The sequence below is a fragment of the Eretmochelys imbricata genome, chromosome 1 (genome assembly GCF_965152235.1).
Source record: "Eretmochelys imbricata isolate rEreImb1 chromosome 1, rEreImb1.hap1, whole genome shotgun sequence".
Lineage (NCBI taxonomy): Eukaryota > Metazoa > Chordata > Testudines > Cheloniidae > Eretmochelys > Eretmochelys imbricata.
Window position 1 is genome coordinate 34,230,245 of NC_135572.1, and position 15,050 is coordinate 34,245,294.

General features: G+C 41.9%; 1 protein-coding gene across 8 annotated transcripts in view; it reads left to right on the forward strand.

Moving 5' to 3' along the window:
* The window catches only part of YAP1 (Yes1 associated transcriptional regulator), a 151,736-nt gene that overhangs the window by 111,347 nt on the left and 25,339 nt on the right, over positions 1-15,050 (forward strand). For 4 of the 8 annotated variants that reach the window (XM_077808513.1, XM_077808522.1, XM_077808548.1 and 1 more), the window contains one exon: positions 388-435. The exons of the other annotated variants lie outside the window; for them this stretch is intronic. In XM_077808513.1, coding sequence (XP_077664639.1) covers positions 388-435 — 48 coding nt within the window. The remainder of the gene's footprint in view (positions 1-387; positions 436-15,050) is intronic. 8 annotated transcript variants of the gene reach the window in all.

Sequence of the window (15,050 nt, forward strand, 5' to 3'; positions counted from 1 at the left end):
TTAAGCACCCAGTCTTCTGCTGTTCCTGCTTCGCTATTAATCCTCCAGCAAACGTCTACCCTGTGCTAGCATGCTTCTAGATGGGCCTTCTAGTTTTCCTACCTCAGCTCTCCTTGAGAAATCTGACTAACTTTGGATCAGGTGACCGTCAGTTCCCTCCATGTTCTTCTTCGCCGTTAAGCTTTTCTGTCATGTTCACATGCTCCATAAATCTTTGAGTTTTGTTTCATTGTAAAGTGATTTTCATCAACTCTTAAATCCCTTACCTTGTCTCATCTCGGGCTGTCTTGGGGACTTGATACTACAAGATGGTGTTTGTAAGTCAGCCTGCACAGCCAAATCGTGTAGCTTAAAGTAATTTTTATCCATCTTATTTTTTACTCTTAGGCATTGCGGAATATCAATCCCAGCACAGCAAATTCTCCAAAACGTCAGGTAGGCTCTTAACTGATGATTCAGTGTAATAAGAAACAATTGAAGTATTAAATTAGGCTAGCTGAGGAACTTGTTTTACGTGAAGCCATTCTGAATAACAGCTGGCTCTGCCATACACCTTTTTAAGCCACTGCTCTAGTTGTGATCCCTAACATCAATGTTGAGTGCTTCATTACTTCATCATTATTTCAGTATTTTAAAGTGAACGTGGAATTTGTTACACTTTTTGCATTGCAAAGAACTTTCTCTTGTTTTTCATTCTTGATGATATTGAAATTCCAATTCTCATCCCATCAGAATAGACGTGTAAGCAAACCTCCCATTAAATGTAATGTAGTAACTAGTGGTTTTTAAATACTCTTCAGACGTGAAGTATGTTCTGATCAGCACAGTGTTTATATCTAAAACAAACATCATCTTGAGATGAGTACCCTATACATTAATTCATTGAATAAAAGATCACCCAGAATATTTACAAGAGTTTTTCTCTTTTTTTTTTTTTTTAAGGTGCGTATATATAACAAGATCATTGAGAATAAATTAAACTGCCAAAATAGTTGCTGGAATCAGATAATGGGCAACATGGAAATCAAAACTCAGTCATTTAAATTCTGTAATTATACAAAAAGAACAAGGAGTCCTTGTGGCACCTTAGAGACTAACAAATTTATTTGAGCATAAGCTTTTGTGGGCTAAAACCCACTTCATCGGATGCATGCAGTGGAAAATACAGTAGATATATAAATATACACACAGAACATGAAAAAATGGGTGTGTATATCTATATATCTTCCTCCTGTATTTTCCACTGCATGCATCTGATGAGGTGGGTTTTAGCCCACAAAAGCTTATGCTTAAATAAATTTGTTAGTCTCTTAGGTGCCACAAGTACTCCTCGTTCTTTTTGCTGATACAGACTAACACGGCTTGCACTCTGAAACCTGTCATTAAACAGGCACTTATAGTGCACCAAAACCAAAACAAACATACATCAGTGCAAGAGGAAATTACCAGAATTTAAGGCGTAATAGTTTTCTGAATACATAACCAATTGAATGTGAATTCCTCTCAAACCATTGGGAATTGGAAAGCAATGTAGTGCTGAAAAGGTGGTTTTCCCTAGATGTGTTCTTAGGACTTGAATTGTCTTCAGAACTTGCACTCGTCATATGTTTATTGTTAATATACCCATTCGTTGGACAACACTCATTGGTAGTTTGTGTGTAGCATATACAAGCTTTGTGCTGTGCTTTTTACTGTAAGAAAATGTAGTGTAATGAAAGCCTATGTATTCTGCATCCAGACTCTGCTGAAAAATAGTGTCAGAATCCATCACCTTAAAAAGTAAATTTCTAGCCCTTATAGTTGCAAAGAGAACCTTCAAAGTAAGTAGGGGTTACGGTGGACAAGAAGCTGGATATGAGTCAACAGTGTGCCCTTGTTGCCAAGAAGGCCAGTGGCATTTTGGGCTGTATAAGATGGGGGCATTGCCAGCAGATCGAGGGATGTGATCGTTCCCCTCTATTTGACATTGGTGAGGCCTCATCTGGAGTACTGTGTCCGGTTTTGGGCCCCACACTACAAGAAGGATGTGGAAAAATTGGAAAGAGTCCAGCGGAAGGCAACAAAAATGATTAGGGGACTGGAGTACATGACTTATGAGGAGAGGCTGAGGGAACTGGGATTGTTTAGTCTGCGGAAGAGAAGAATGAGGGGGGATTTGGTAGCTGCTTTCAACTACCTGAAAGAGGGTTCCAAAGAGGATGGCTCTAGACCGTTCTCAGTGGTAGCAGAAGACAGAACAAGGAGCAATGGTCTCAAGTTGCATTGGGGGGAGGTTTAGGTTGGATATTAGGAAAAACTTTTTTCACTAGGAGGGTGGTGAAGCACTGGAATGGATTACCTAGGGAGGTGGTGGAATCTCCTTCCTTAGAGGTTTTTAAGGCCCAGCTTGACAAAGCCCTGGCTGGGATGATTTAGTTGGTGTTGGTCCTGCTTTGAGCAGGGGATTGGACTAGATGACCTTCTGAGGTCCCTTCCAACCCTGATATTCTATGATTCTATGAACCTCATGAAAACACATGTTGTGCTATCTCCTTGAGCCTGCAAACAGACATTCCTTCAAAAAGAGCTTTCCCGTTTATCTATGCCATGGCAACTCTAAAACCTAACTGATCATTTAAAATGCCAACATTGTTTCACTGATAATTTTAGGAGCGAGACATCACTGTTGGATGCAGTTGTGAAGAATGGAACAACTGGTTGTTAAGGTTTGCTGGATGAGGGAGTAATTCAAATCCTTTCCAGTCATCACAAAATTAAGTTACCTAAACCCTTGCTCACAAATGGATGGTAAAGAGGAGCTGCTTCTCCTCCCTTCCCCCCCCATCCCAGACTGCCTTCCACGCCTTCCCATGTACAGAAGCCCCACCTTATTTCAGCCCAACTGTCAGAACTTCCACCTTCTCTTCCTTTCCCACAACAGCTGTTGCAGATATTTGACAACACGAAAATATGCAGCAAATTGAAAAATTTGGGACAGTATAAATACCAAAACAATACAGAAAATATTATATGGAGTATTTTCATATTTAACTCAAGTAAAAGTGTCAATTTTTTAAACTACTTTTGAATTTCTAGTTAACCATGATAAAATGCAACAGAAACCAGAGGGGCCAGAGTGCAGTTATGGTGTCTTGAGTTTAATTAGTTGGGTAGATTAGAGCAGCTAAAAATTATGGATGGTCTTGGAGTCCTTAGTGATTTCAGCATCTTTGCCTTTAATGACATTTATAAGTTAGCTGAGGACCTCTTTGCCATGTAACAAGCATAAGACTATTCTCAGCAGTTGTCCACCCTCAATCCTATTTTATGGTCTGGGATTGGTTAATGAGGCATGTGGCAAAATCAGGATTAAAGTCTGATTTATTAAATTCAGGTTTATATTGGGGCTCAGCTTTGCTCACATCAGGTCATGGGACCTATTGTGTACTAGTCTTCCTTTTGGTTTAAAGGACTTAGGTTTCAGAGTTCTCTGAGGTAGACAGAACACAGCCAGTAGGTCACTCTGTTGATGGCCTGGAAGAGGTTATAAAGCATTTTTTGTTCTTGACTGTTAATACAGTGGCATCTAAAAGTACCTTTTGTTTATGCTTTCCTCATACGTCACTTTAGTAAGATGATGATCTGTTGCAGATGGAGGAGGAAGATTAGAGAACTACTAGTGGAAACTGTGCTCTAAAAGTTTCTTGGAAGTTTTAGGTCCATGGCTCTAGCAATAATATAATTGAAGTCACAATCAGCATAACTAATCCAGGTTATGAACAGCCTGGTGAATCAGGGCTGTCTTTAGTCAGAAATAATATACTTCTTCAGTAGACGACTACTTCTTGTCAGGTCATTCCTCTGTTTTGTTTATTAATATCCATCATCTTTAGACTGGATTAGCTGCTTCTACATCTGGTAGATGCTTTTTGGGGGTCAATCACGATATCTTCTCTAGCTGAGTGTCAGCTTTTTTTCACAAAGCTTCAAGAGACATTGAGAGTGCTTCATGCTTGTGACCAAGTTGAATTCATTGCCTTTATTAGTGGGATCATTGATCTGTGTTTTGGTGGCATCTGTCACTGTCTCCCCTTGGGAGGTCGGAGCCATCATCTCTCAAGTGATCCCTTCTGCAAAAATATGTCTTGATGCTGACCACTCATCAACTATTTCCATTTTGGGAATGGATACTGAGAACTCTGTGGTAAGGTGGCTTTGACTTTTACCTGAACACTTAGATAACCTTGACACCTTTCAGTCTTCTCTGAGATCTGAATATGGTACTGAGATTGCACTGGTTTTGTGGGTTAATTCTTTTAGCTGTCAGCTGCCTTGGATGGGATTAAACATGAAGTGTTTGAGTCTGCAAATACTACCAGTGGCTGGGTTTTTTTTCAGTCAGGGATCTGAGAAAGGTGGTACTGATCAGTTGCTAATCTTTGTGAAGGGTACTGCAAAGGGCTCTATGTTTGAGAAACTCAAGTCCCTCGACACAACTCCTATACATGTCCCAACAAAAAATCCAGAACATCTGAAAGCAGAAGTTGCAACTTCCTTTTCAGGTGAAGATAGAGGAAATCACTCTCAGCTATTGCTCCTACTTGGAAATCCAGAAGCACACCAAGGATTTATATAGGGACTTATACCAACTCATCACCGTTATCAGAGTGCCTAACAAACATCTGAAGTTGCAAATATTAACAAAGAGTAAACCTATCCCCTCAGTTGAGCTACTGACCGTATCATTTCTGGATGGTTCTCCCCACCACCAGCCCAGTTGATATCACCAATATCTTACCGGAAGTCAGCTTCAGCCAGCTGTTATCTAATCCCCAAATGTGGCCAGACTCTGGGCAAGTAGAGACTCGATACCGCCAAGGTCCTGTGAAAAAGGTAGAGCTGTATATCATCACTGATATGATTGCAGCCCTAAGCAGCATGCACTCCTCCACCAGTAGGCTCACATACCTGTTTAAGATAAGAACGTAAGAAGGGCCATATTTGGTCAAACCAAATGTCCATCTAGCCGAGTATCTTGTCTTCTGACAGTGGCCAATGCCAGGTGCCCCAGAGGGAATGAACAGAACAAGTAATCATCAAGTGATCCATCCCCATTGCCCATTCCCAGCTTCTGGCAAACAGAGGCTAGGGACACCATCACTGACCATCCTGGCTAATAGCCATTGATAGACCTATCCTCCATGAATTTAGTTCTTTTTTGAATCCTGTTATAGTCTTGGCCTTAACAACATCCTCTGGCAAAGAGTTCCACAGGTTGATTGTGCGAAGAAATGCTTCCTTTCGTTTGTTTTAAACTTGCTGCCTATTTAATTTCATTTGGTGACCTCTAGTTCTTATGGTGTTAAGAGAAGGAGTAGATAACACTTCCTTATTTACTTTCTCCACACCAACCATGATTTTTAGACCTCTATCATATCTCCTCTTAGCCGTCTCTTTTCCAACCTGAAAAGTCTTAATCTTCTTATTCTCTCCACATATGGAAGATCCTCATCCTTGTTTTAAAAAGCCCTGCACAATCCTAGCTCCTGCCTGTCTCTCTTCTCTGTCTCTCCCCATTCTCATCTGTGCCACCTTCCGTATGGTCCTGTATAACTGGAGCTCTCTCCCAGTCCACCATACCTCCACACTATGGTCCTTGCTCTAATTCAAATACCTCTCTCAAATTGTCTCCTCTTCTACCAGCCCTATTAACTCCTGTTCCTCACCCACTTTGGAATGAGAATTAACAAAAGGGGCAAGAAATTATTTTTTTAGAAGGAGATGTGAGAGACACATGGCAAACTTCACTATTTGCTCAATCACATGCTTTTGTTTTTCCATATTTCTCATCTGCTTGTTGCCTGCTTAAATCGTAAACTTGTCTGAGTAAAAGCATGATCTACTTACATTTGCTACATAAATAACTAAAGATCTTTAAAGAGTGGTTGAGTTTCTTCTTTTAATTATTTTAAAGTTCATTTTAGCTGGCTCTGTCTCTCTGTCCTAATTTGTGTGCTTAATATGTGTATGCCTAGACCCAGTAGGTGTGTTTTGTAAATAAACATTTTAAATGCTAATAGAAACACTGAGGTAGATGGAAGTAGTATCTCACAGAACTTTTCATGTATTTTTAAAGATTAGCTAGGCAAATAAAACTACAGAAATATCATTTTCTAAACTTTGTCTTAACTGCCAAACATATTTAGCAACTAACAGATTTCTATTTTCTCCATATTGAGCTTTTTCAGAAAACAAAACACTAATAATGTATATCTTTAAAATAAAACCCCATTGATTCTTTATTTAAAAAAAAAAAAAAAAAACCCAGATCAATCAGGCAGGAACATAAATCAGCATTTTCTGGTTTTAGAATAAACCTGGGGGGATAAAAAACATTAAAAAATAACACTTTTGTATATGTTCTGGAGGCAGTTGTGCTCTGAAGTTGGCAAGCTTTAGAACTGATTCTAAAGGAAATTTTTCTCATCAGAATGTTCCACGACTAGGACAAATGACGAGAGCTGGTAGTGTAGACATGTACTTGGTGTCTGGTACATTATACTGACACACAGCTTTCCAGCCAGGTGGCAGGGAATGGACTAGACTCCAGACTTCAAGCAGGGATGCTGGTGTTGGCCATCCCAGAACTTTATGGGCTATATGTTTTCACTGCCATAAAAAGTGTGTGTTTTACAGCAAGATAGCTAAATCAAGTTAGTTATCTCATTTTAAAATCCTAGTGGGGACAAGGCACTGTAGTATTACCTCAGTGTTGCTAGTCAAGATCTGCCCCAAGTAAGGGAGAGACGTAGTGTTGACTGCAACTAGCTTCATTGAGGTAAAAACTCAAGTTAGCTATCTCACTGTAAAAATGCATTTATTTATTTATTTATTTATTTGCAGTGATGACATTTTGGCTCCAATAAACATTTTTGATCAACTAAACTTAAAAAAGGAGTGGAAAAAATCAAACACTCTTTGCAACTGCTGTAGGTGTCTCATGTCTCCCTTTGTGTGATCTCCTTGTGTTTGGGAGAGAAGATGGTCCATGACCAAATGTCATATCTCAAGAAATCACCCATTATATGACCAATTCTATTGAGAAGCCCTAGATTAGACGGATCAAAAATTCATCCTAAAAAAATCACGGTGAATTTAAAAATCACATTTCTGTCTGAAGTTTGTTTTATAGGAAACACCTAAAATGACTGTCTACAAATTAGAGGCGAAACACTTGTTTTTTCCATTTTGTTTTGTGCATTTGACAGCACTTTGCGAATAATCAATCACATTTTATCCCGTGTAGAATAAGTATTTTCCTGGTTGTATTTCTTCCTCTCTCCTCTTGCGGTGTGAAACTTTTAAAAAAACAAACAAAAAAACCCAGGAAAGTGTGATTTTAAATGTACACAATTGGTAGGGAAACTGCATTACGTATAATGTCAGAAACTGCTTCTTTTTTTAATTGACTAGATTTCAAGTTGGCAGAGATACATTGGTATATTTACTTTGGAGTTTTCCTTAAATACTGTTCATTCACTAAGTCCCCAATCCAGCAAAGCAGCTAGCTGTGTGAGTAGCACCATTATTCTGAATTAGACTATTCACATGCTTAAATTTGGGCACATGCTTAAATAAAATAGTACTTTAATTTTAGAAAATTAATCATTTGTATATAACCATAACAATAAATTAAACCCATAATTTTTAGAAAAACTTATTTAAAAGTTCTGTGTTAAGTTTTAAAAACATTTTAGTTTGTATGGAGCTGAATAATCAAGGTATTTGTACAGTTACTTTGGATCACTAGAAATAACTTTGGGAAAAGCTATCTCAGTAGAATCAAGCTGTCATTATTTATTGCTGGAGTTCCTTCCCAAAATCTTAGGAAATTATAAACTACTTTTTGTTAGCAAGTGGCATTGCACAGAATATATAAGTAATCAGAAATATTGGCTTATTGTCTATATTCAAATTGTTGAATAAAGTGACTTTGGACCTTTTTGTCTAGAAAGACACTGGTATTCTATGTACTTGGAGGTTAATTCTGATAGACTGTCTTGTCTTAGGCCCTGAGCCTGAATTGTACATCATCTGCACAAAGCCCCATCAACCTCTGGGGCTCAGTGTGGGTGCAGCAGTCTATCTGTATGGTGCATTATGCAACACCACCACCATAGACCCTGATTCAGGAGAGTACTTCAGTACATGTTCGAGTACTGTCAGTGTGAGACTTCTTGTGAGTTCTTTGGCAGAATGTTTCTTCATAAAACAGTGTATGACTGTCTCTAATGTTCTGTTATTTCTGTGTAGCGGAAACTTTTGCCAAAGCATAGAGGTATGTCCATCAGAACTACAGCTCAGTTACTTGGTTAAGATTTGATGAAGAGGTTGCTTGATCTCACGTATTGCTAGGAAATGTGAAAAATGTTATGGAGAACACTCTAATGCACTACTTTCAAAAGTGTCTAGAAAATCTAAATGAGATGGGATCTGAACAGTTGCTGTCCATGAAAGAGTGTCCTATGTGGTTGAATTCTGGGCGGCATGCTGTCTGGCAAAAAAATTTATAAGACGCAAAATACGTTCATTAGGTTTACTGCAGAGGTAATGTTACTTTTCAGCTTCATAGGCACTGCTGTTATAAATTTTATGTGGCTTCTGAAACTGCATATCTAAGCTCCTTGTTGAGAAAAATAAATCTAAGTTACATTTGTTTATTTGTTTAATGTGTGGTGAAAGTGTTATTAAGAGGTACGTGCTTTTCTGTTAGTTCAAATGTGGGAGGAGTTGGAGTATCGATGACTGGAATTTACACAGTACAAAATGATATTTGTTTATGTATGTATGACAAAAAATAAATAAAACCAAGTACTATCCCCATTGGCAACAGAACAAATTTTTAATGGATTTGCAAAAAAAGCAAAATAACATGACGTTTTTTCACCCAGTCATAGCAATAATTATTATTTTAAAAAGCTATTTGTGTCCAAGCCCCTCCCCCCCCCCCCCAAAAAAAATGAAACAAGTACAGAGAAATCAGTCCACGGCTATTGAACCCACTGTCTCTCTTGCATTTTTTGTATGACTCCAGTGCCCTAAGAACACGTCTTTGTGCCTAGTACAGTTATACCGTACTGCACCGAATTACCATCAGTTCTTTAAGAGCTGGCACCTGTGGATGCACATGTGTTCTATGTGCACAGAACCAGAAATTCTTCAGTAGCCATGTCTGTTGGTCTGCGCCTCCTCATGCTCCCAATCAAGGGCATTCAGTGCAGCATGGACCAGCTCTCTCTCCAGTTTCTTTCTACCACTTGTGCTCTGGAACAGAACCTTCTGTGTCTGTCCTCTTTCCAGCATTCCTGATTGATTTTCAGACCTGTAAATAATTGTAGTTTTTATAGTTAGATAGATTAGTTAGTTTGGGAATCAGGGTGTCTCTTCCCTTCGTTCCCACACAATTTGGGGTACCAATCATGCCCAAAGCTCAAGGCTTCAAACCCTGCCTGGCCTGCCTACAGGTCTTCCCAGTGAGTGACCCGCACAAGAGCTGCCTGTACTGCCTCAGGGAAATGCACATCCCCTTGAGGTGTGGTATCTGTTGTGTTTTTTTTCCCCCACACACCAGGCAGTCTCAGAAGTTCCGACTCTGGAGACACCTTCTGGAGCTATCCATGAAGCCCTATTTGGCCCCGGGGCCCTCACGCTCCCCATTTAGCCAACCTGAGCCTCCAGCAGCACCCCTCCAGCTCCAGGATCCATTGATGGTTCTTCAAGTGATGATCTCCAATTATATTCCACTGAGGGGTTACACATGCGCGACATGCATCTGGAGTTGGAGCATTTGAAAGTAGTATCTGTTGGTCCGTGCATGCACCCTGGCTTGCCTCATACTTCCATCTGAGGCGATAAAGGACAGGGCAGGCTGACTGCATCTTCAGTTTCTTCTCATTTCCGCATGGTCCACGTCAGAACTCTCTGTCTTTGCCTCTGATGCACGTCTAGAAACAATAGTTGTACACAGTTTTTAAACAGTTTTTACAGTAGTTTACAAGGTTTTATTTCTTTTCTAGTTTTTAAAAGTTTCTAATAGTTACTAGCTTCAGTTGTTTTAGATAAACTTGGGGTTTTCATCTCCCACCACCACCCCTGTGCAGGTACCTCACTATGCTCAGATTCCTCCGTGCCCAAGGACTCTTCTAAACAAAGGCATGAGGAAGGAAAGGGTAAACACCTTCATAAAAAGAGGAAAAAAATCACCCTACAAATGCTCAAAAAAGTGATCTATCTACCTCTGACACCACATGGGATTCCATGCCCTGGATCGGGTGCATCCGGAGCTCACAAAGAAGAATGACCACTACCTATGGTGCCAGGAGCAATTAATGCCTCAAAATTGCACTCTCAGAGGCGAAGTTCAACTCCAGCACTAAGCAGACATGAAGGGGACCGTTCTTCATCTACATGAGCAGTACCAATCCAGCAAGTCCCCACCACCTCCAAGATGGCATGGGCAGGTCTGGTTTAAACCCAACACACCTACTAGCTCTCCTCCAATGAGAATTTGATAGGCTTCTCAAGCATCTAGAAATTTATACGGATCCAGAATCTCCAATCTTCTCACATCTGGTTCTGCTGAGAAACATCCCAACTCCATCAATGTGATGTTCGTTGGTCCTGAGCTCCAGCCGTCAGGTGGGGGCACTAGCACCGTTGGTGCACCATTTATGAGCTCCTGTCCCTGGTTCATCAGAGTCACGTCATGTGGTGCTGTCAGCCCCACCATTTGAGCCTGATGACTCCTGTCCGTCAGCCAAAAGGTATCAACAGCAAACTGGCAAAGAACCATCAGCCTGGCCAGAGCTTCCAGAGTTACCTGGATGTCTCTGCCTCACGGCAAGCCACACTATTGGTCAATGAACCAGTGGTACCCACCTCTATATTCCAATGATTTTGGCCACTGACTATATTGGGTCGCTAAGATCCGTATTTTCAGGAACCAGAGAGGAGCCACAGTCCTTGCAGGAACCTTTGACTGACGAGGAGCAATCTGTACTGCCAGATCCACCAGCAGCACTTCTTGCTCTCCCCAGATGAAGTACTGACACCAGCATCTCCCTTGCCTCCAGATGATTACAAACAGTACCTGGACCTCCTAAGGAGGATTGCTGACTCCCTTCAGATCTTGCTGGAGGAGGTTCAGGAACCTACCCACCAACTCCTGGACATTGTCCAGCTCCCTCCAGCCTCCACCTCCAGCCCTTCCCATCAATGAGGTCCTATGGAGCCTACTAAGGGTATGTCTACACTACGGAATAAGGTCGAATTTATAGAAGTCGGTTTTTTAGAAATCGGTTTTATATATTCGAGTGTGTGTGTCCCCACAGAAAATGCTCTAAGTGCATTAACTCGGCGGAGTGCTTCCACAGTACCGAGGCTAGAGTCGACTTCCGGAGCGTTGTACTGTGGGTAGCTATCCCACAGTTCCCGCAGTCTCCGCTGCCCATTGGAATTCTGAGTTGAGATCCCAATGCCTGATGGGGCTAAAACATTGTCGCGGGTGGTTCTGGGTACATATTGTCAGGCCCCCCTTCCCTCCCTCCCTCCCTCCGTGAAAGCAAGGGCAGACAATCGTTTCGCGCCTTTTTTCCTGAGTTGCCTGTGCAGACGCCATACCATGGCAAGCATGGAGCCCGCTCAGGTAACCATCACCGTATGTCTCCTGGGTGCTGGCAGACGCGGTACGGCATTGCTCCACAGTAGCAGCAACCCATTGCCTTCTGGCAGCAGACGGTGCAATACGACTGGTAGCCGTCATCGTCGTGTCCGAGGTGCTCCTGGCCACGTCGGCTGGGAGCGCCTGGGCAGACATGGGCACAGGGACTAAATTTGGAGTGACTTGACCAGGTCATTCTCTTTAGTCCTGCGGTCAGTCCTATTGAACCGTCTTATGGTGAGCAGGCAGGCGATACGGATTGCTAGCAGTCGTACTGTACCATCTTCTGCCGGGCAGGCAAGAGATGAGGATGGCTAGCAGTCGTACTGTACCATCTTCTGCCGAGCAGCCATGAGATGTGGATGGCATGCAGTCCTTCTGCACCGTCTGCTGCCAGCCAAAGATGTAAAAGATAGATGGAGTGGATCAAAACAAGAAATAGACCAGATTTGTTTTGTACTCATTTGCTTCCCCCCCTCCCCTGTCTAGGGGACTCATTCCTCTAGGTCACACTGCAGTCACTCACAGAGAAGGTGCAGCGAGGTAAATCTAGCCATGTATCAATCAGAGGCCAGGCTAACCTCCTTGTTCCAATAAGAAAAATGACTTAGGTGCACCATTTCTTATTGGAACCCTCCGTGCAGTCCTGCCTGAAATACTCCTTGATGTAAAGCCATCCCCTTTGTTGATTTTAGCTCCCTGAAGCCAACCCTGTAAGCCGTGTCCTCAGTCGCCCCTCCCTGCATCAGAGCAACGGCAAACAATCGTGCATCTGAGTTGAGAGTGCTGTCCAGAGCGGTCACAATGGAGCACTCTGGGATAGTTCCTGGAGGCCAATACCGTCGAATTGTGTCCACAGTACCCCAAATTCGAGCTGACAAGGCCAATTTAAGTGCTAATCCGCTTGTCGGGGTGGAGTAAGGAAATTGATTTTAAGAGCCCTTTAAATCGAAGTAAAGGGCTTCATCGTGTGGACGGGTGCGGATTTACATCGATTTAACGCTGCTAAATTTGACCTAAAGTCCTAGTGTAGACGAGGGATAAGAAGATTTGGTATATGGCTCAGAGGACTGAGAAAAAGTACTTTGTTCACTCCAAGAGAGCAGAATATTTGTTTTTCCAACCCTAATCCCAACTCATTAGTGGTCCAGGCAGTAACAGAACAGAGTAGACTGCTCCAGCCCAGGTTATCCTCTCTGGACAAAGACATGAGAGACTGAATCTTTCTGACAAGAAGAATTTCTCGTTCTCTATTATTCCCCACAGTGAATTATCAGACAAAACAAAAAGTAGCCAGCATATTGTTCCTGAGCTACTCAACGCTTCAGCTCCAGAGGGGATGCTTTCCTGGTGCAGTGGTTGGACCCACTGGTGTGTTCCTTCCCTCCCATACTTTGCTACCTTGCATCCTCAGGATGATCAAACTGGACAAGGCAGCAGTGATCCTCATAGCTTCCTAGCAGTGGAGGCTATTCTGATTCACCACTGTCTAGTTGGCCTCCCACCCATGCATTCACCTTCAGCCATTCTGGAACCTACTGTCTCAGAACGAGGGCAAGACCAGTCCAGCTTTCCTCTTTCTGACAGTATGTTTTTTAGATGGACGAGGAACATAGGGAAAGACTGCTCATAGGATGTCCAATCCTTTCTCTACAAGGAAGTGCTATGCCACCAATTGGAAGTGATTCTCCCTGTGGTGTCAGCAGAACCAGTTACCTCCTGAGAAATCGGGAATCCCTCTAATTCTGGAATATCTTCTTTCATTGAAGACATCTGACCTGTTTATCAATTCCCTAACAATACATCTGGCAGCTATTCATGCTTACATCCTCCGATGAAGAACTGCGCTGTTTTCACCCATCCTACTACCGTGACCGTCAGAATGTAAACCTGTCCCCACTTATAAAGCTGAGCCTCATCCTATCCACTCTTACGAGCCTGCTATTTGAATCTTGAGCCTCCTGCGTCTTACATTACATCTGTCTATGAATATAGATAGCTTGGAGGACTAGAAGCCCCACTCACTTGATGTACACAGGGCTCTGGCCTTCTACTTACACAGGACAAAACCGTTCTTGAAGTCTCCAAGGTTATCATCACTATTGCTGAAAGAATGAAATGGAAAGCTTTCTTTTCCCAAAGACTCTGAATGGATTTCCACCTGTGTCCTCCTCTTTATGATCTTCTCGAAACCCCTCCTCAGGGCCCATTTTATTAGAGTGTAAGCAGCCTCAGTGGCTTCTCTGCGAGGAATCCCTCTGAGATATATATATATATAGAGAGAAAGAGAGCAGCAATTTGAGATTCCATTCACACCTTCACCACGTATTATACACTAGTTCAAGCTTCAGCTGGAAATGCTTCCTTTGATTTAGTGATCCTCAAGTCTGTGGTGCATCATGCTTCCTCACACCCACCTTCTAATTGAAACACTGTTTTGGACTCATCCATAGTGAATACCCCTGTGAATCAGCACTGGAAGAAGAAAGGAAGGTTACTTACCTTCTAGGAACTGGAGTTCTTCAAGATTTGTGGTCCCTGTGGGTATTCACATTCCACCCTCATTCCCTTTTGCTCAGGTCCTCTTTGGATTCACAGAAGAGCAGGAACTGGAGCAGTGTTTGGTCTGCATTACTCCTTATACCCTCGGTTGGGAGCATGAGGTGGTATCAGGTGCAGGTGTTGACTAATGGGCTCTATTGATGAATTTCCAGTTCCAAGAGCACATGCACACCTGCAGAGAGGTAACACACATCTTGAAGTTACCCTCCTTTACTAGTGCTGCTTTCAGCCGTAGTAAAATGTATTCACTAAGTGTTCTGTAATATAATCTTTCCTTTACTTTCACTGCAGTCTACCCAACCTTCAGATGTTATTCCAATTAAGCCCCCAAAATAATACAACAGATGTTGTAAGGGACACTGGTATTAGAGGAGCTTTTGTCTTTTTAAAAGACTAGAAGACCTGCAAAACCAATTCAAGCCAGCAGGCTGCATATTAATCAATAGTCCAAAATTAGTGCAGATCTATGGAAATTACAATTCTTCCACAATTCTTAGGTTTAAGGTCATTTTGAGGAGTCCATTCATATTTGGCAATTGAATTTTGTAACCTAGTTGGCTTGTGCATACAAAGTGTTAAGCAAGCATGTTGAAAATAAACTTTTTTGGATAACTATCTGTATGTAGTATCACCAATACACTAAGACAATTTACTGGCTGAGCAAGGGCAAAGTTATTACTGAATTCTCATAAAGGTTTGAGAAAACAGCTTTTCCATTTAAAATTAACAGCAAGCAACTGTGAGACTAAAAGACAGTGGGAAATTAATGGATGACCCATTGCAGATTACT